Source organism: Cervus elaphus, chromosome 4 (assembly GCF_910594005.1).
Source record: "Cervus elaphus chromosome 4, mCerEla1.1, whole genome shotgun sequence".
NCBI lineage: Eukaryota > Metazoa > Chordata > Mammalia > Artiodactyla > Cervidae > Cervus > Cervus elaphus.
The window spans coordinates 66,956,546-66,977,868 of NC_057818.1; the positions used below are offsets into that span (position 1 = coordinate 66,956,546).

At 51.9% G+C, this 21,323-nt stretch overlaps 1 protein-coding gene across 1 annotated transcript; it reads right to left on the bottom strand.

Moving 5' to 3' along the window:
• Positions 1 to 4,452: 4,452 nt before the first annotated feature.
• LOC122692633 lies at positions 4,453 to 16,599 on the bottom strand. The gene is made up of 7 exons (XM_043900410.1): positions 16,436 to 16,599; positions 14,509 to 14,598; positions 13,662 to 13,753; positions 11,445 to 11,550; positions 9,105 to 9,194; positions 6,986 to 7,077; positions 4,453 to 4,755 (listed from the first exon to the last, which is right to left on the bottom strand). Exons 2-7 carry the CDS (start codon positions 14,576 to 14,578, stop codon positions 4,573 to 4,575), a joined length of 633 nt encoding a protein of 210 aa, XP_043756345.1. The 5' UTR covers positions 14,579 to 14,598; positions 16,436 to 16,599; the 3' UTR covers positions 4,453 to 4,572.
• Positions 16,600 to 21,323: the final 4,724 nt, after the last annotated feature.

Consider the following 21,323-nt stretch of genomic DNA (forward strand, 5'->3'; position numbering starts at 1 on the left):
GGGGGTGCCCTTTGGGCCGGGCACTGACCACTCTGAGACTCAAAGTGCCCAGAGGACCGTGGCCGGAGCCAAGAGTCCCCAGGATCCACCGATAAGATTTTTTCCGGAGACTGTGCTCCTTCACGTTCTCATAGCTGCAAGCCCACAGCCTCACTTTCTGGGGGCCACGGTGTGTGATGACCTAACAGATCTAAATCTGTCCTGACGCAGACCCTTCAGTGACCACGGAAATGTTCTGAATCTGCAGTGTCCGGGGTGGTAGCCTCTGGCCACGTTTGTCTGCTGAATCCTGCTCTGAGCTGCCAAGAAACTCTGTTTTGAATTTTACTTAAGATTGATTTGTTTACATCGATTAGCTTCGTGTGGTTACTTAGTGATTACTGTGTTGGAGAGCCAGAAAATTGTACCTAATTCCTTCTCAAATGCGATCCCCCAGAGTGTCACCACTGACGTTTATGACCCGAACATTCCTTGTGCAGGGGGGGTCTTCCTGGTGCATTGCACCATGTTTAGAATGGTCTCTATCTGTTAGAGTCTAGTGTGTTAGTTGCTCAGTCATCACTGACTCCTTGCGACCCCATGGACTGTAGCCCGCCAGGCTCCTCTGTCCATGGGATTCTCCAGGCTAGGATACTGGAGTGGGTTGTCATTTGCTTCTCCTTTAGAGCCTAGGAGCGGGGCCCCAATTTGGGACAACCTGAAATAGACCCAACGTTACAGAGAAATTCCAGGAGGGGGCGCTGAAGCATCACCCCACATGAGAACTTCTGGTCTACCCGAAGATGTTGACGGTGAAGGAAATCTCTATTCACAGAGGCTCTCACATTTTGCTTGCTCCCAGGGTTTTCATATACATTTCAGCTATAGGTTTTTTCCACACTCAGAAAGTTTACTGCTCCCAGCGTGAACTTTCTGGTGGGGCATCAGGGAGGAGACCTGCCTGAAGCCCCCCAACACCCCCCATCCTTGGTGCATCCTTGGTGCAACTTCTCAGAGGTGTGGATTTTGCTGAGATGAGTAAGGGGTGAGCCCTCTGTGAAAGCTTCCCCACCCTCAGGGCGCCTGTGGGCTTCTCTGGGGCGTACATGCTCTGAAGTCTTTGGACACTTGACTTACACGGAAAGTCCTTCCTCCTCATCCCTCAGACTGATAACTGCATCCTTCCAGAGGCTCTTCTGATGCTTGAGAAGGGTCACCTGGCTGGTGAAGGCTCTCTCCCATTCCTGGCTTCCCTCCCAGGTGCCAGGCTGGTGAACCCTCTTGTCTTGTGACAGGTGGAAGCCCATGGAGTTTGGGGATGTGATCACAACTCTGCATTGAGGTAGATTGCAGACATGGCCCGTTTTCCACCCTGCCTCACGTCTACACCCTTTGCCCCTTAAGTGTACAATGCCCTCCTGTTCTGAATTTGCATTTGGCCATGGAACGTGCTTTTGCTAGTGGAGGCTGGCAAAATATGATCCCACAGAAGCTTGAAAAGTGCTTGTGAAACAACATTTGCTTCTCCCCTGCACCTCTACCAGTGCCATGAGGATGAACGTGCCCAAGCCAGCCTGCTGGAGGAGGAAAGACATTGCAAGTGGGGCCAGGTCTCCCCAGTCCCCCAGGAGAAGCCAGCCTAGGAGAACCGAGGACCAGTGTCCACCAGGCACCAGCAGGAGCTCAGAAACAGCAGCAGCGCCTCCTCTCTGACCTCATATGCCTTTTGTTCCTGAAGTTTGCCAACTAAAGGATGTTCCCCACCACGCACTACCACCTACAGTTCACCCTGAAAGGAATTCAGAGTGAAGATCCGGGTGAGGCACTTATGTTCTGGGAGAAGTGGCAGAAAAGATCCTCTGAAAGCAAGTCCTTTGTCCATTTCCTGTCTGTCCATTTATGTTTCCCCCAACCTAAAATAAGCTATCATAGGAATGAGATCACTAAGTAATTGAAATTAACTCCTGACTTATGAAGAACTGACACTTTTGAACTGTGGTGTTGGAGAAGACTCTTGAGAGTCCCTTGAACTGCAAGGAGATCAAACCAGTCTATTCTAAAGGAAATCAATCCTGAATATTCATTGGAAGGGCTGATGCTGAAGCTGATACTCCAATACTTTGGCCACCTAATGTGAAGAACAAACTCACTGGAAAAGACCCTGATGCTGGGAAAGATTGAGGGCAGAAGGAGAAGGGGATGTCAGAGGATGAGTTGGTTGGATGGCATCACCAACTCGATGGACAAGAGTTTGAGTAAACTCCGGGAGTTGGTGACGGACAGGGAGGCTTGGTGTGCTGCAGTCCATGGGGTCGCATGGAGTCAGACATGACTGAGCGACTGAACTGAACTATTATGTTCTCCTGAATGCCTTGTCTAACCTGTTGATACTATTCCTGGATAAATAGATGTGTGACTAGCTCTCTTCCCCCAAAGTGCCCCTAAGCATCCAGAAGGCAGGTTGAATGGGCAAGGTAACATCTGAAGAGACCTCAGTCAATTCTGCATACAATGGAGAATGGTGTAAAACCAACCTCCTGCCTTGACTATTCAGAGATTCCTCCATTTTCCCAAAGGTCCATATAATCAAATCTATGGTTTTTCCAGTAGTCATGTACAAATATGAGAATTGGACCGTAAAGAAGGTTGAGCGCCGAAGAATTGATGCTTTCAAACTGCAGCACTATAGAAGACTCTTTAGAGTCCCTTGGACAGCAAGGAGATCAAACTAGTCAAGTTTAAAGGAAATAAACCCTGAATATTCATTGGAAGGACTGATGTTGAAGCTGAAGCTCCAATACTTTGGGCACCTGATGCGAAGAACAGACTCATTTGAAAAGACCCTGATGCTGGGAGGGCTTGGGGGCAGGAGGAGAAGGGGATGACAGAGGATGAGATGGTTGGATGGCATCACCGACTCGATGGAGATGAGTTTGAGCAAACTCTGGGAGATAGTGAAGAACAGGGAAGCCTGGTGTGCTGCAGTCCATGGGGTCACAGAGTTGGACACCATTTAGCAACTGAACAAACAAAAGGCTGAGTAGAATCTCTTGAGTTGATCCCTGGACATAAGTCCACCATCTCCCCAGGTGTCATCTTTTCTGATTGAAGCACCTTTCCTATGTACTGACACCTGCCTCTCGAATGATTGACTTATGAGTGCCAGGTGGCCAAACCTGGGTTCAGTTGCACCTCAGATGCTAGATATGTTCAGGAGAAAATAATAGGACCCAAGAGTCTTACATTCTTCCTTACTAAGGAAGATTCCTTCCTTACTAGATTCTTCCTTCCTTTTCTAAAAGCACTAATCACATTAACTGAGATGTCCATGCATCATGACCAACATGAACCTTATGCTGAGTTATGTTCTTGATTGCATGGACCCCCTTTCCAAAATCACATGCAAACTGACCTCTCACCTACCCGTTTGGACCAGTTCCTCACAGCTCTCCGAGAGGCTGTCTCCTGAGCTATAATCCCCACTAAATCCCCCAGATAAAATGGAAACTCTCACGCGTGTTTTCACCTCAGTGAACACCTCCTGTGGATTTTGTGGTGGTGGTTGTTAACTGGCACTATTGTGGCTGCAGATAGTGCCACACACATGTTCCAAGTATTTCTGCAGCATCCGAAGAGGTAAGTGAAGGCAGTGTTGGAAGGTCTGAGTGTTGAAAGAGGCTCTCTGACCCACAGTTGTGTGACCATCTGGGAATCTCCCCATGTCCACCTCTGTGAGGTGGATACCATGATGGCTGAGGGCATAGACTCTGGAGCCAGCCTGCCTGGGTTTGAATGTGGGCTTAGCTCCTTGTGATCTGTGTGACCTGAAGCAAGTGAGGTGGACTCTCTGTTCTCTTATCTCAGAAAGACGGATAATAGCAGAACCAGCCACAGGTTGTGAGAATTAAGTGGCTCAAAATGTGTAAAGACATTAGCTCAGTGCCTAACAGAGTCAGTGTTCAAAAATGTTTATCCTGATAAAAACGGAGGGGACCCTAATCAATGGGAGAGAGATACAGAATTGAAGAATATATTTATTCACTCATGTGTTCATCACAACACGTGCTGGGGATACATTAACATAATAGACCTGATCAAAGGTGGACACATTATTCATTCTCCTTTGCTATAGTAATAGGAGCTATTGGATGACACAGGATTGCCCGGCTAAGGACTACAGTTCCCAGCACCCCTTGCAATTAGATGTCGTCATGTGACCTGCTCTGGCCAATGAGCTGTGAGGAAAAGTGACCTGGGCTTCTTGTAAGAGTCGCCCTTTGAAGGACTGAAGCATGTCTTCCCCGCTCCTCATCCCCTCAGTTGCCCCGCACCAGAATGTGGACTGGGTGGAGGAGGTGAGCCCTCTCCAGCCACGTGGCTCAGAGCACCGAGGTCCAAGGACCCTGGCTGCCCAACCCCACGGAGCCGCCCCGCCCCGGCCCTGGGAGTTTCACACACAGACCACAGCCTTGGGAGAGACAGCAAGTTGAGTTTATTGAAGCCGCTGCATTGGGGGATTTTACGTCACGGTAGCCCAGCATGCATGGTTCGGGGGCGCGCGGTCAGGAGCGGGAAGCGGAGGGCCCTCGGGGTTTAGGAAGCAGTGACGAAGCTGAGGCAGCAGAGGGGACACTCGCACACCTTGACCTCGCGGAACTCCAGCACAGGCAGAGGGACAAAGGTGCAATTCGGGTCCGACTTCGAAGCGTCAGAAGGAACCTGGGGCTCAGACTCAGGGTCATCGGGCTCCACGTAATAGGTGAAGCAGACGCTCGGCTGAAAGGAAAGAGAACGAGAACGTAGACGCAGGAAGAGAACGGTGGTGTCACTCTCGCGATGTTTCAGAGGCAGGCCATTCTTTGCAGTGAGTGTGTCTGGGGGGCATCTTGTGCATTGCTGGAGGTTAAATACCATCACTGCCCTCTACCCGCCCGGTGCTAGTACCTTCCTTCCTCTTCTTGTGACAAAGAAGAAATGTATCCCGACACTGAAGGTGTCCCCTGGGGGATGAATTGCCTCCGGTTGAGAATCACTGCTTCATCCCCTACTTATAGCGGTTAGGGAAAGGCAGGGACTGTCTGCCCCATACATGCCCACGGATACAAGATGTAGGGTTCTCATCTCATAAGCTGACGGTTGGTTCTGTGGTGGGCACAGGACCCAAAATGAACTGACCAGAAAGCTCTCTCTTTCTAGACTATTTGGCTCATCTACAAGCATCTCCCCACAGATTTCTTATTAGTTAGTTGCACAGAGAAAAGAAAAATCAGTAAGTATTCAGTGGAGAAATGGGATAAACTGAGTGGATCACAATTCAAGTGCATCTAAATGCGATGTTCTGAGAAGGACATGGCATCACTTAGGTGGTGCTCCAGAGATCACAGCTCACCCTGAATTTTATTAGGGGGATAGCATAAAAATCAAACAAGTATAGAAATGAAGCAAAACAGAAAAAGCAATCAATATTGTGCGAGGTGTGACTCGGATGTTCAAAACTGTCTGTCATAAGAGGCAACGGAAGACTGAGGAGATTGTCTAGCTCAAAGAGAACGAAAGATATATTGTGTGCATGCTCAAGTTGTCTCAGTTGTGTCCAGCTCTCTGCGACCCCGTGGAGTGTAGCCCGCCAGGCTCCTCTGTCCATGGGATTCTCCAGGCAAGAAGACTGGAGTGGGTTGCCGTTTCCTCCTCCAGGGGATCTTCCCCACCCAGGGACTGGACCCATGTCTCTTACATCTCCTGCACTGGCAGGCAGGTTCTTTACAACTAATGCCACCTAGGAATCCCAAAGATACATTACCAAGTACAATCCCTGGCCCCAGTTTTCCCCCATGTAGGAGGAGAAAGAACACCAAACAGCATGTAGTGAGTGAACAAACCAAGAATGTGGACAGCAGATGAGATGAAAGTGCATATCAGGGTTAAAACCTCAAAGGTCACAACAGGCCCACAGTTATATAAGAGAAGATTCTAAGGTGAAACACACGGAGGAATCGGAGCATATGCACATATATATAGTGCATATGAGAAAACATGCAAATAGGAAAAAATGGTGACAATTGGTGAACTCGGATGATCTTTGTACTGTTTTGGTAAAATCTTTGATTACATTATTTCTTAACAAGAAAATTTTATAAAGAGTCCTCCCCGGGACTGCTGCAGGCACTAGTAGGAAAGACGTTCTCGCAGGCATCTGACCCAGGGCCTCCCCTGACCCTTCCCCACGGCCCCTGCTGGTTCTCACCAGGGTCCCTCCAGCCTCCCCTCCTGCCTGTTAAGAAGCCCAGAGACAGAGCCGACGCCTCATTGGCCAAGGGTGAGTCATGTGCCAGCCCAAGACCAATCACCGGGAACCTTGGCACTGCCGGTTCTGACTGGTCAGGGGTGTACCTGGAGCTGGTCTGAGGATGGGATCAGATTCATCCAAAGTGCGTGGAGACAAGTGGTCCCCCCAGAAAAGTCAAGGGTGTTAGTAGGAGAAGGAGGACTGGTACCCAGGTGGACAAGGCCACAGCTGCCTTTTCAGGAGGGACCATTCCCTAATTCATTCCTTCATTTAATCAGCCCGAGTATATACAGTTCCCAGCGCTGCTTACATCTGATCTAGACAGGGGATATGTCATTGCACAATAGAGGAGGCTTTTGACCCCACAAAACTACTCTAGTAGGGGAGACAGATGATTTAAAAGATAGATACAAGATATGCTCTCAGGTAGCAATAATAACACTGAAGAAAATTCAGGAAGGCAAGAGGTCAGAGGGAAATGGGGCAAAAGTGAGCAAGGAAGGCTTCATGGAGGAGGTGACACTGGAAGTTGGAATTAGGAAAGAGAGGAGGCAGGAAAGAAGGCAGCACCCCCGAGAGAATGGGGACACATCCTGGGGTGGGGGACAAGGGGCACCCAGCCACCCTTGGGTCTCTCCTGGGCAGAGGGGGTGGTGGGGGTGCCTGACCTCTCATAACCTAGGGGATCTCTGGTCAAAGAGAGGAAACAAGTAGGCTTACCATGGGACAGAACGGCAGGACATTGAAAGACAGTCTTCCCTTCACTCCTCTGGGCTTCTTTCGAGGCTCATCAGGGTTCTCAGAAAGCAGGGCTGGGGAAGGAGGAAAGAGGTGTGAGGCCATCATGCCCTCTGAGGCTTGAGAAACTCAGTAATAATAAGATCTCCATCATGAAACCAGGGACAGAAACTAACGCGTGTTGAGTACTTGCCCTGTGCTGGGCACTCTTGCATACATTATACTGTGATAGCTAACTTGGCTCTTATCTTCATCCAACTTTACAGAGGAAGAAACTGAGGCACAGAGGGGTTAGGACACTTGCAGTCACGCATTAAATTGCATCCTGAAGGTCCTCAGGGAACAGACGGAATGTCAGTGACCGAAGGGGCTGTGGAGATAGTGACGCCCTGGGGTGCCTGTGTCCAGGAGGAAGGCACCGCTGATACGCAGGTGGCCCTGTGGCATGTCTCTCCAGAAAATACTTAGGTTTCCCCAAAGAAGACAATACTCTGGCCACCTGAGGAGAAGAACTGACTCACTGGAAAAGACCCTGATGTTGGGGGAGGTTGAAGGCAGGAGGAGAAGGGGACGACAGAGGATGAGATGGTTGGTTGGCATCACCAACTTGATGGACGTGAGTTTGACCAAGCTCTGGGAGTTGGTGATGGACAGGGAAGCCTGGAGTGCTGCAGTCCGTGGGGTCACAAAGAGTCGGACACGACTGAGCCACTTATCGCACACAGCACAGACAGACCATGCAATGCCAGGCAGCTGGAACACAAACCAGCATCTTGTGGGGGAGGTTCCTCGAGATGGACAGAGGGCACAGTGCTTAAGGTCAAAGACCCCCAGCCCACATGGCCAGGGTTCAGGTCCCACCGTGAGCTGATTATTCGGACTTGTCACCCTTCAGATTTCCCATCTGCACCATGAGGTAATTGGTGTCAGTCTCACAGGGAGGTTGTGGAGTGCGGGTGACTGGATGCAGGGAAGCACTGGGACTGTGACTGGCACGACATGCCAGATGAGAATTAAGTGAACTAAGACAAAAGAGGAAGTGGGAGTGAGACATACAGTACGCACAGCGTATCAGACATAAATACACAGTGCCAGATACATACACATCCCTGTCAGTATGAGCGAGCACAGAACATTCTGGAAGACTGGACAGGAAGCTGGGAAGTAGCTACCTCTGGCAAGGAAGTAGGTAGCTAAGGAAGTGGCTTGCATCTTATTTTGTATGAGGGTTACACGCAGCAGCAGATGTGTTGAAATATAAGTAAAAACACACATGGGGATTGTGCTAGTATCAGTGGGCTAGTTTTCACGTTGGACTATCATCCGATAAGATCAAATTACTGGAGGAAAATGGGATAAAGGGTCCATGGAATTTCTATGAATCACAATGGCAACGTCTTGTGAATGTAAAATTATTGCAAAGTAAAAGTTTTCAAAAAAGGGAGCGTCACAGCAAACCCAAGAGCCCTCCCTCATGAGGCCAGATCACCAAAAGGATCCTCCTTGCTCTGTGCTTAGTTACTAAATTGTGTCCGACTCTGAGGGACCCTACGGACTGTAGCCCACCAGGCTCCTCTGCCCATGGGATTCTCCAGGCAAGAATACTGGAGCGGGTTGCCATTTCCTCCTCCAGGGGCTCTTCCCCACCCAGGGATGAAACGTGCGACTCCTGCATAGGCAGGAGGTTCTTTACCACGAGCGCTGCCTGGGAGGCCCCCAGCGCACTCCTTCCCACTGCTAAATCCTCTCTTCAGGCCTCGTCACGTCTCAGATGAATGACCCTACAGCCCCTTGACCTGGCAACTGAACAGAGGGTCAGCCGGCCCATGCAGGTGGCCACACGACACAGAGGAGCCCAGATTGATTCCAGCTCCCAGGACGCAGCCCCGCAGGCTCTGAGCAGGGGAGTGACGGACTCACGGATGTGAGGTGATGTCGGGAGGTTCCATCCCGGGCACCCCTCAGGGCCCCCCGCTCCTTAAGAGGAGCCAGCAGGAGACACTCGGGGCTGGGGCCAGTCTTCAGGGTCCACGCTTCCCCATCAGCCTGGAGGCCTCCCCACTCCTGCCTGCCCACAGTTCCCACCCCACGTGGGTCTCACCTCCTTTCTCCGGTGGCCTGGTCTGCACCTCCTCGGTCTCCTGGCCCTCGATGGTGCTCAGAGGCAGCATCATGGCCCCACAGGTGCTCCCTGCGGACAGGAGACAGTCAGTGCCTGGGCGGCGGAGCCAGGGGGCCTGGGTGTGGCTCTCAGAGGTCGGGTGGACTCAGACAGCCCCATCCCCTCCCCACGTCTCCAGATCCCCAGCATCCAAGGGGACGTGCTGGCAATGCCTCCTCCTGGTTCCCTCCAAGGCCCAGGGTGTGATCTGGGGAGACCGGTTGTCATGGTGCCCGGCAAGGACAAGGGCAGGGCTCGTGGTACCTGAAGTTTATGACCATTTAAGAAAAAGAAGAAATATTATGATACAAAATGCAGGGACTCTGAAGGCCAATAACAGTTACTATCAAAAGGGCCTGCCTCTGGAGTCTGGCATACAGCAGGCACTCAATAAATGCACTCGTGGAGCGTTCCCAGTGCTGTTTCAGCTCCGTCCCAAGGCTACCAGGCAGCCTGCCCAAGGGGTTCAGACAGGCCGGCCCCTCCTGTCCGGCTGGTCCAGGCACAGGAGGGATCGGTCCCGGCCTCAGGACTGCGGTGCAGGGGAGGGGCGGGGCCCCAGACCCCGCAGCACAGCCCCGGGGCGGGCCGGCCCTGCAGGGAGTGGGTTCAGCAGAGGCTGACCCCAGCCCTTCCTGGGCAGAACGCTGGTCCGTGTGTCTGAGGGCTGTGGACTGGGTAGATTCCAGCCTGCCAGTCACCAGCTGGGAGATCTCAAGGCTCGAGTTTGCCAGATTTCCCAAAATGATATTACAACAGATTCATAGCAAACTGAGACTTGAATTTCAGACACACAAATCAGTTTTTACTATAAGTCGTATTGAAACACTATATGGGTCAGGTCTACATAAAAACTCATTTTTAAATTTATTTTGCTAGATGATGTTTAAGTATAGGCAAGTCCCATGAAATATTTGGAACATACTTATACTAAAAGGGAATTCACTATTTGTCTTAAATTCAAATTGAAGTAAGCATCCTGTATTTTACCTGGCAAGCCCCGATTCAGGGGTTTTTTAACCTCTTGTGCTGTCAGCTTTCCCGTCCATGAAAATGAGGAAAATAAATGATTAAACATGAGGATTAAATATGATTAAATACACACACACACACTCAGAACACACTATCTGATATCTTAGAGTCAAACCTCTTCTTCGAAGCCTGTTTAAGATGCTTAAGACCCATCAGAGATCCTCACACATAATCGTGCAAATACAGAGTGCGTCAAATAGTGGGAACCCCCGGCCAGATACACACACACACACAATTGTTAGAGACGCACATTTTCTGATGATCACTGTGGAAACCAGGGCTTACTGACACAAACACACCTGCAGACACATTGCAAGGAAACCCAGAGACCCCCGGCACTAAGGTGGGCAGGCCTGCTTCTCAGGACTGAAGGAGGGGCCTCACAGGTAGTCCTGGTCTCACACACACACACACACACACACACAACTGCAGATGCATCAGCTGAAATTATCAATACCCCTCACCCTCCCCAGTACCCTTTCCCTCTGGCGGACACCCAGGCCCACCCTCAGCCTCGCCCGGGCCCCTTCCCCAGAGGCTGCCCCTCAAAACCTCGCGCCCCAAACGTGCTCCCAGCCCCCACCCGCAGTCACGCAGGCGCACAGAACCACTGGAGGCGCAAAAGCTGTTTTCCACGCGCACTCCTCATCTGTGAACCTTGCTCTGCGCCCTTAGTGAACCCCAAACTCACCCAGAGGGTCTCCCCGGCTCCCCACCCGTCACACTGCCCTCTGGACGCCCCCCAGAATCATGTTCCTGTCTTCTGTGCGGCCAATTCCTTACCTGAGCCCTGAGACCGACTGACCTCTCTGGTGTGCATTGCAAACCTGTGCCTCCCGCCTCCTCCAGCAAACTGCAAAGTCCTGGGTCCTCCCCTCCCGCCCCCCAAAACCTGGGGACCAGGACCCGGGCCCCCCTCCGCCTGCCCTGGAGGGGACCCCCGCCTCCGGACACCCCAGCCGCCTGTGTCCCCTCCAGGCTCCCCTCCTCCCAGTGGCCAGGCAAACGCTCGGACTCCTCGCGGCTCACGAGGGGCTGAGGACGCCCCCGCCCTCAGGGGAGCAGAGGTTCCTGCCGGGCGCGCACCGGGCGCGCCCTGGGGTCTCGGGGCTCCCAGGCAGCAGCCCAGAGCACGCCCGCACCTCCTCCCGGGGCGCCATCGCCCTCCCCGCGGGGACCCCGCAGCGCCCTCCCACGCCCCCCGCCCCGATGGCGCAGACCTCTCGGACCTGCGGCCGCGGGACTCACCTCCGGACCCGGGCTCGGGCTCGACGTCTGGGCTGGAGAGCGCCGGCTTGCTCACCGCTGGTCCTGGGGGCCCGGGCAGGGCTGGCTCCGAAGAAGTCCAGGGGACCTGCGGGTACACTCGCAGGAATGAAGAGCGCTGAGCGGCTCAGCATCACTCACGACGCCCCACCTCCACCCCCCAACACAAGCAGGTGGTTAACAGTGTGCCTGCCGCCAGCACCGGCGTGTTGGTTTCACTTTTATTGTTGGGGGGGATGGGGGGTGGTCCCGGGCCGCCTCCTCCTCACTGCTTAGAGAAACTGACATAGAGAGTGGCCTTGGGCGGGTTTTAGGTGGAGGAGACTCAGCGGTGAAGGTAATGAGGGTGAGGAGTGGTTCTAAACGCCTTTCTCGAATATGAGGAAACACGCACCCCACACACCTAGAAACACATGTGTGTAGCATGTACACTGGACCCAAACACAAAATATCCTTTACACACGGCATCACACTCACAGTAGTTCAAGATCTCCCTCCTTTTTCTAACCATTTTCACACCTTCACCGGTATTGATTTCAGTTTGCATTTATTCCGAGCAAGATCGGTCACTTTGGTGGTCAAAGATGTCATGGCAAATTGCTTAGTCTTCCTGAACCATCCGCTCTGTCAGAGCTACTGGACTTGGCATGAAAGCATCGCAGACTCTCCCTAAGATGTGGGTGTAGTGTGTCAACAAGCTCTTGTTTACTCAAACAGGCTGCGGACTGGGTGACCTCAATCGGCTCCCCCTTGACCTAGAGAATCTTCTGTGCCAGTTCCTAGAGCAGACGAAGCCAAGGTGCTCTCTGGCGAGTGGGCAGTTAGGGCAGCAATGTGAAAGGATACACTTTGTGGTTTTTCCTTAAAAATAAGAAATACTTTATGAAGATACGAATCCTGAGAATTGAAAGAGTCTAATACGAATGGAGAAGGAAATGGCAACCCACTCCAGTACTCTTGCCTGGAAAATTCCATGGATGGAGGAGCCTGGTGGGCTACAGTCCATGGGGTCACAAAGAGTCGGACACGACTGAGCGACTTCACTTCCCTTCACTTCAATATGAAAGGAGCCACTGGGTCTTCATTATGCACAAAACTTGAAATAACCTTTAAAGACAGCACTCAGGAGCCTTGGGTGTCTCTCCTGTATTAGGGATCATATTAATCCGTCTTTCACAGGACTCGGTAATGGTTACATGAGATCATCTATACAAAGTGCTCACACCACGCCTGCCAGGTCGAAGTTGCCCAGGAAATACTTTGTAAACCTGTGACTCTCACGTTCTTTTCTAATAAGATTTTCTAACGAGTCCTCCCCGGGACTGCGGCAGGCACTAACAGGAAAGCCGTTCTCGCAGGCAGCTGACCCAGGGCCTCCCCTGACCTCTCCCCACGGGCCCCCCTGGTTCTCACCACGGTCCCTCCAGCCTCCCTTCCTGCCTGTTAAGAAGCCCAGAGACAGAGCCGACGCCTCATTGGCCAAGGGTGAGTCACGTGCCCAGCCCAGGACCAATCACCGGGAACCTTGGCACGGCCGGCTCTGATTGGTCAGGGGTGTACCTGGAGCTGGTCTGAGGATGGGATCAGATCCACCCAAAGTGCGTGGAGACAGGGGGTCCCCCCAGAAAAGTCAATGGGGTTAGTAGGAGAAGGAGGACTGGTACCCAGGGGGACAAGGCCGCAGCTGCCTCCACAGGAGGGACCGTTCCCTAATTCATTGCTTCATTTAATCAGCCCGAGCGTATACAGAGCAGGAGGCTGGTTACATCTGTGCTAGGCACGGAATGAGTCATTGAACAACAGAGGAGGGCCCTGCCCCCACAGAACTACTCGGGTAGAGGAGACAGATGATGAACACATAGACAGAAGGTATGCTGTCAAGTAGCAATAATTACTCTGAAAAAAAGTTCAGTGAGGCAGTGGATTGGAGAGAAATGACATGAAAGTGAGCAAGGGAGGCTTCATGGAGGAGGTGACACCGAAGCAGATGTTGGAATTAGCAAAGAGAAGGAGGCAGAGAGGCGGGCAAAATATTCAAGGAAGACCACTCCCTACGGGATGGGGCCACATCCGGGACAAGGCAGGGGCAAGGGGCACCCGGGCACCCAAGGGTCTCTGGTGGGCAGAGAGGGTGGCCAATCCACGTGATCACTCAGCCCAGGGGCCTCCAGTGAAAAGGGAGGAAGCAAGCAGGCTTACCACGGGGCAGAACGGCAGGACTCTGAAGGACACGGTTCCCTTCATTCTCTTGGACTTCTTTCGCGGAACATCAGCCTTCACAGAAAGCAAGACTGAGGAAGGAGGAGAGAGTCATGAGACTATCTGACCCTATGAGGCTTGAGAAACTCGGTCATAATACAGTCTTCATCATGAAACCAGTAACAGGAGCTAATACGTGCGGAGTATGTTCCAGACACGCTTTTAAGTACTGTGCATGCATTCGTTTATGTGGTTCTTCATAATAACTCTCTCTTCATAATAACTCCCAAGTATACTGAAGTGGGTTGCCATTTCCTTCTCCAGGGGATCTTCCCGACCCAGGGATCAAACCCTGGTCTCCCATGTTGAGGGCGGACTCTTTACTGACTGAGCCACCAGAGAAGCCAATAACTCTCTGAGATGGGTATTATCATCAACCCACTTTAGAGGTGAGCCAACCGAGGCACAGAGAGGTGGGGACACTTGTTGGAGGTCGCCCAGGAGTGAGTGAGACCTGCATTCAATTGTATCCCAAAGGCCCCCAGGGAACAGACAGGAAGTGTCAGGGAGGGGAGGGGCTGGGGTAAGAAAACAGGGGTGTCCAGGCCACGAAAAGGGGCCCAAACGGGCTCAGCTCCCAGGAGCTCCCTGCAGGCTCTGAGTTGGGCAATGACAGGACCCACTGATGGGAGGTGATGGCAGGGAGGCTGCATCCTGGGTGTCCCTGCCCGGAAGAGCCAGTGGAGACATGTGGGGTCAGGGCCAATCTTCAGGATCATTGCTTCCCCATCACCTGTGCCCTGGAGACCTCCCCACTCCCTCCTACCCACAGTTTTCTGGGTCTCACCTCCTTTCTCCGGCGGCTTGGTCTGCACCTCCTCGGGTTCCTGGCCCCCAATGGTGCTCAGAGGCAGCATGGTGACTCCACAGGTGCTCCCTGCAGACGGGAGACAGTCAGTGCCTGGGCGGGGGAGTCGGGGGCCCGGGTGTGGCTCTCAGAGGTCAGGTGGACTCAGACAACTCCATCCCCTCCCCACGTCTCCAGGTCCCCAACATCCAAGGGGACGTGTTGGCAATGCCTCCCTCCTGGTTTCCTCCAAGGCTCAGTGTGGGCTCCATACCTCCGCCCCAGCATCACCCTGGGTGGGACTTGGCCAGTGTGTCTGGGGTGAGAACTGGGGGATTCCAGCCTGCCAGTCACTAACTGGGGATCTCAAGATTTAACAACAGCAACAAGAAAGACACAGGACACTGAGATTTGAGCTTCAGGCACACAGATCATTTTTTTTTTTTTTTAGTATAAGCCATATCCAAACACTACATGGGTCGTGTCTACTACTAATTTTTTATTTATTTGGCTAAATGATGTTTAAGTATATGCAAGTCCCACGATATATTTGGAGCATACTTATACGAAAAGATAATTCATTATTTATCGGACATTCATATTTAAACAGGTTCACTGTATTGTCCCTGCAGGTCCTGCTTCAGGCATTATTTAGCCTCCAGTGCTGTCAGCTTTCCCCTCGTGAAAATGAGGACTATAAATGATTAAACATGAAAATTAAATGTAATTAAATGCACACACATACTCAGAACACTCTGCTAACTTAGAGTCAAACCTCTTCCTTTAAGCCTTTTTAAGAATCCTTTGACCCACCGCAAACCCTCACACCTTAATTGTGCAAATGCAAGGTGCGTCAAACGGTGGGAACACTCAACCAGTTACACACACACAGGATTGTTAGTAACGCACACTTTCAAATACAGACTGCGGAAGCCAGGGCATAAGGACACAAACACACCTGCAGACAAGTCCAGGGAAATTCAGAGACCCCCACCACACAGGGGGGCAGGACACACACACACACACACACACACACACACACACCCCTCCAGACAGGCACAAAGGCACACCCACAGGCTGAAATGACCCCTCACCCTCCCCAGTACCCTTTCCCTCTGGTGGACACCCAGGCCCACCCACAGCCTCGCCCAGGCCCCTCCCCCAGAGGCTGCCCCTCAAAACCGCGCGCCCCAAACGTGCTCCCAGCCCCCACCCGCAGCCACGCAGGCGCACAGAGCCACTGGAGGCGCAAAAGCTGTTTTCCACGCGCACTCCTCATCTGCGAGCCTCTGATGAGTCTCAGCGCACCTGCAAACACGTCCAGAGGGTCTCCTCTGCTCCCTACCCCTCAAAGTGCCCCTCGGACTCCCCAGAACATGCCCATGGCATCACTTCCCGTGTTCTGCTTGGCCCATTTGCTCGCTGACCCCTGACACCCCGCTGGCTTCCCAGGTTGGGAGCAGCCCCCGGACCTCCGCCTCCCCCATCAAACCGCAAAGTCCCCGGGTCCGCCCCTTCCCGCCCCTAAAACCTGGGGACCAGGACCCGGCCCCCCCCAAGCCTGTCCTGGAGGGGGTCCCCGCCGTCCCCGCCTCCGGACACCCCACTCCGGGGGAACCCACTCCTCTGTCCCCTCCAGGATTCGCTCCTCCCAGTGGCCCCAGAAATCCTGGGGCCCGGAGTTGCCCAGCGGCTCAAAGGATCTGAGGGTCTCCGTCGCCCTCAGAGGAGACCCGGGTTCCTGCAGGGCCCCCACCGCGCGCCCCCTGGGTATCGGGGGCCCCCAGGCAGCAGCCCCCGCGCCCACACCTCCTCCCGGGGGGCCCCCGCCCTCCCCGCGGGGACCCCCTCGCCCGCGCTCCCCGCCCCGCGCGGCGCCCCCGCCCTGCGGGCGCAGACCCCGCGGAGCGGCGGCCGCGGGACTGACCTCGGGACCCGCTTCGGTCTGGGCCGCTGGGCAGGGCAGGCGGGCTGGCTCCGCGCGCGTCCTTGGCGCCTGAGCAGAGCCGGCTCCGGAGACGCTCGGGGACGCGGTGGACAAACGCGCGCGAATGAACAGCGCTGAGCCGCTCGGCGTCACGCACAAGCCCCAAGCCCGCCCCCAAGGCCGAGTCAGGTGGTTCAAACCGCCTCTGACACCAGCACAGGCGTCAGAAGGCTCGTGGCAACTTGGTTATTAGCGGGGAGGGTAGGGGGCCTTTGTGTCTTGGTTCGTTAGAGAAACCGAAATAGGAGGTCGTGATGGGCAGGTCTTAAGGGGACGAGAATGACCTTGTGCAGGTCATAAGAGTAAGTCAGTCAGTTCAGTCGCTCAGTCGTCTCCAACCCTTTTGAGACCCCGTACACTGCAGCACGCTAGGCTTCCCTGTCCATCACCAGCTCCTGGAACTTGCCCAAATTCATGTCCATCAAATCGGTGATGCCATCCAAGCATCTCATCCTCTGTCGCTCCCTTCTCTTCCTGCCTTCAATCTTTCCCAGCATCTTTCCAATGAGCCGGCTCTTTGCATCAGGTGGCCAAAGTACTGAAGCTTCAGCTTCAGCATCAGTCCTTCCAATGAACACCCAGGACTGATCTCCTTCAGGATGGACTGGCTGGATCTCCTTGCAGTCCAAGAGACTCTCAAGAGTCATCTCCAACACCACAGTTCAAAAGCATCAATTCTTCAGTGCTCAGCTTTCTTTATGGTCCAGCTCTCACATCCATACATGACTACTGGAAAAACCACAGCCTTGACTAGACGGACCTTTGTTAACAAAGTCATGTCTCTGCTTTTTAATATGCTGTCTAGGTTGGTCATAGCTTTTCATCCAGGGAGCAAGCATCTTTTAATTTCATGGCTGCACTGACTATCTGCAGTGATTTTAGAGCCCAAGAAAGCAGTCTGTCACTGTTTCCACTGTTTCCCCATCTATTTGCCATGAAGTGATGGGACCGGATGCCATTATCTTTGTTTTTTGCATGTTGACTTTTAAGCCAGCTTTTTCACTCTCCTCTTCCACTTTCATCAAGAGGCTCTGTAGTTCCTCTTTGCTTTCTGCCATAAAGGTGTTGTTATCTGCATATCTGAGGTTATTGATATCTCTCCCGGCAATCTTGATTTCAGCTTGTGCTTCATCCAGCCTGGCATTTCGCATGATGTAGTCTGCATATAAATTAATGAAGCAGAGTGGCAATATACAGCCTTGATGTACTCCTTTCCCAGTTTTGAGCCAGTTCATTTTCCCATGTCTTGTTCTAACTGTTGCTTCTTGACCTGCATACAGATTTTTCAGGAGGCAGGTCAGGTGGTCTGGTATCCCCATCTCTTGAAGAATTTTCCACAGCTTGTTGTGATCCACACAGTCAAGGGCTTTAGCATAGTCAATGAAACAGAAATAGATATTTTTCTGGAATTCTCTTACTTTTCCTATGATCCAACAGGTGTCAGCGATTTGATCTCTGGTTCCTCTGCCTTTTCTGAATCCAGCTTGAACATCTGGAAGTTCTCCATTCATGTAATGTTGAAGCCTAACTTGAAGAATTTTGAGCATTACTTTGCTAGTGTGTGAGTTGAATGCAGTTGTGTGGTAGTTTGAACATTCTTTGGCATTTCCTTTCTTTGGGATTGGAATGCAAACTGACCTTTTTCAGTCCTGTGGCCACTGCTGAGTTTCCCAAATTTGCTGACATATTGAGTGCAGCTCTTTCCCAGCATCATCTTTTAGGATTTGAAGCAGCTCAGTAAGAGTAAGTAGTGGTTCTAAACTTGGGCTTAGAGTGGGAAGAAATGCCACACAGGTAGAAACACACGTTTGTGTTAATAGCATGTGCATTGGACTCAAACACAAAATATCTTTTACAGTGTGCATCGCAGTCACGGAAGTTCAAGGGTTTCCCTCCTTTTCTAACCATTCTCACCCCTCACCCATACTGATTTCAGTTTGGCCTCTAATCAGTTCAGGGTCAGTCATCTTTTTCGGCAAGGGTGTGTGGCAGGTATTTTAGAATCCTGGGCCATCAGGCCATTGCAGCTGCTCCTCTTTTGCATGAAAGCATCCCAGACAGCACCTAAAGATGAGTGTGGCTGTGTCAACACGCCCTTATTTACACAAACAGGCTCTGGGCTGGATGGTCATAGTCTGCCCACCTCTGACCTGGAGAATTTTCTGTACCAGCTCCTGCAGTACACAAAGCCAAGCTGCTCTCTGGCAAAGGGGCAGTTTGCAAAGAAAAGAGAACAGATAAACTGCTTTAAAGAAAGAGATGTTTTATGAAAATTTGAATCCTATGAATTGAAAGAATGTAACGTACAAATAGGCACATAGTGTGAAATTTGGCAGAAAATTTTAAATAGTAGTGTTTTTAAAAAGCTCCTCTGAGCCATGCTTTTCCCTCCAATAAATTGGGGATCATATTAGCTCATACTTCCTAGGACTCTGGAGACGGTCACATGAGATCATCTATGTAAAGTGCTCAGCATCATGCGTGACAGGCGGAAGCACCCAGGACATGTTACCATTTATCTCACATCAGCAGTAACTGGTTAATCTGGCCCAGGCAGGGGAGGTGTCCTGTGGGCAGGGCACTGGGCACCCTGAGATTCAAAGTGCCCAGAGGACCCTGCATGGACCCAAGAGTCCCCGAGACCCACCGATGAGGTTGCTCCATGAGACTGTGCTCCCTCAGGCTCTCACAGCAGCAGGCCCACAGCCTCACTTCTGGGGGCTACAGTGTGTGATCATTCTGATAATCTAAGAGATCTAAAGCATTTTCCCGGTGGCTCGTTGGTGAAGAATCTACCTGCAGTGCAGGAGATGCAGGAGTCGTGGGTTTGATCCCTGGATCAGGAAGATCCCCTGAGGAAGGAAATGGCAACCCACTCCAGTATTGTTGCCTGCAAAATTCCATGGATGGAGGAGCCTGGCAGACTACAGTCCATGGTGTTGCAAAGAGCTGGACACGACTGAGCACTCAGCGCAGCACAAAAGATCTAAGCCAGTCCTGACACAGATCCTTCAGTGACCACAGAAATGCGCTGTATCTGTGGTGTCCAGTGCGGTAGCCACTGGCCATTTGGGGCCACTGAAATGTCCTGGATTCCTTTACATTGAAAGATCCACATGAAGTTATTGTGCTGGAGGCAAGAAAATTAAACCCGGATCCCTCTTAAATGCAATTCCGTGGTCACTGAAGGGTCAGTGTCAGGACTGGCTTCCCGGGCACCTTCCATCTGCCAGGTACAGCCCTGAGCACGTTACATAGACGAGCTCGACCAACCTTCACCAGAGTCCTGTGAAATAGGAAAGAAAATGACCCCCAACTTATAGGGAAGATACCCAGGCTCATGAGAGCTGTTTTTAAAGGTGGTTGTTTCAAATTTTGCACATATATCAAGAATATATTACTATTTTTATGTTTTACTTCATAGGATTTAAATTTTCATAAACTATATATTTTTTTAAAAAACATATCTGTTCACATTTCTGCCCAACCTGCACTTTTTTCTTAGAAAAGAACTACAGTCTTTAATGGAGATGTCCATGCATCATAACCAACATGAACCTTGTAATGAGGGGTGCACGTGATTGTGTGGACCCCCTTTTCCAAAAATCCCATATAAACTGACCTCTCACCTACCCGTTTGGACCAGTTCCTCACAGCTCTCCGAGAGGCTGTCTCCTGAGCTATAATCCCCACTAAATCCCCCAGATAAAATGGAAACTCTCACGCGTCTGTTTTCACCTCAGTGAACACCTCCTGTGGATTTTGTGGTGGTGGTTGTTAACTGGCACTATTGCGGCTACAGATACGTGCTACGCACATGTTCCAAGTATTTCTGCAGCATCCGAAGAGGTAAGTGAAGGCAGTGTTGGAAGGTCTGAGTGTTGAAAGAGGCTCTCTGACTCACAGTTGTGTGAGCATCTGGGAATCTCCCCGTGTCCACCTCTGTGAGGTGGATACCATGATGGCTGAGGGCGTAGACTCTGGAGCCAGCCTGCCTGGGTTTGAATGTGGGCTTAGCTCCTTGTGATCTGTGTGACCTGAAGCAAGTGAGGTGGACTCTCTGTTCTCTTATCTCAGAAAGAAGGATAATAACAGAATGCAATTAAGGGAATCAAAATGTGTAAAGACATCAGCTCAGTGCCTCCCACATGGACGGTGCTCTAAAATGTTCATCATTCTAAATATTTGTGTAAAAGGGGAGGAGACCCTAGTCAGTGGGAGAGAGATACAGAACTGAAGAATAAGTTTATTCACTCGTGTATTCACCACAGCCTGGTGCTGGGGATAAATGAACATAACAGGTCTCGTCAGTGGTGGAAACAACAGCCATTCTCCTTTGCTATAAAACGGCTTCCCTGATGGCTCAGTGGGCAAAGAACTGCCTGCAATGCAGGAGACACAGGAGATGCAGGTCCAATCCCTGGGTCGGGAAGATCCCCTGGAGGAGGGAATGGCAACCCACTCCACTATTGTTGCCTAGAAAAACCCATGGACAGAGGAGCCTGGTGGGCTACAGTCCACGGGTCGCGGAGTTGCATTAAGTACACACACAACTTCGTTCTAATGATGGCAGCAATTAGGTAACACAGGAATGCCCAGCTAGGGACTACACTTCCCAGCATCCTTTGCGACTAGATGTCATCATGTGACCCGCTCTGACCAATGAGCTGTGAGGAAAAGTGATCTGGGCTTCTTGTAGGAGTCGCCCTTTGAAGAACTGAAGCCTGTCTTCCCCTCTTCCCCTCTCCTCATCCCCCCACTTGCCCCGAACCAGAATGTGGACTGGGTGTGGGGGTGAGCCCTCTCCAGCCACGTGGCACAGGGCACC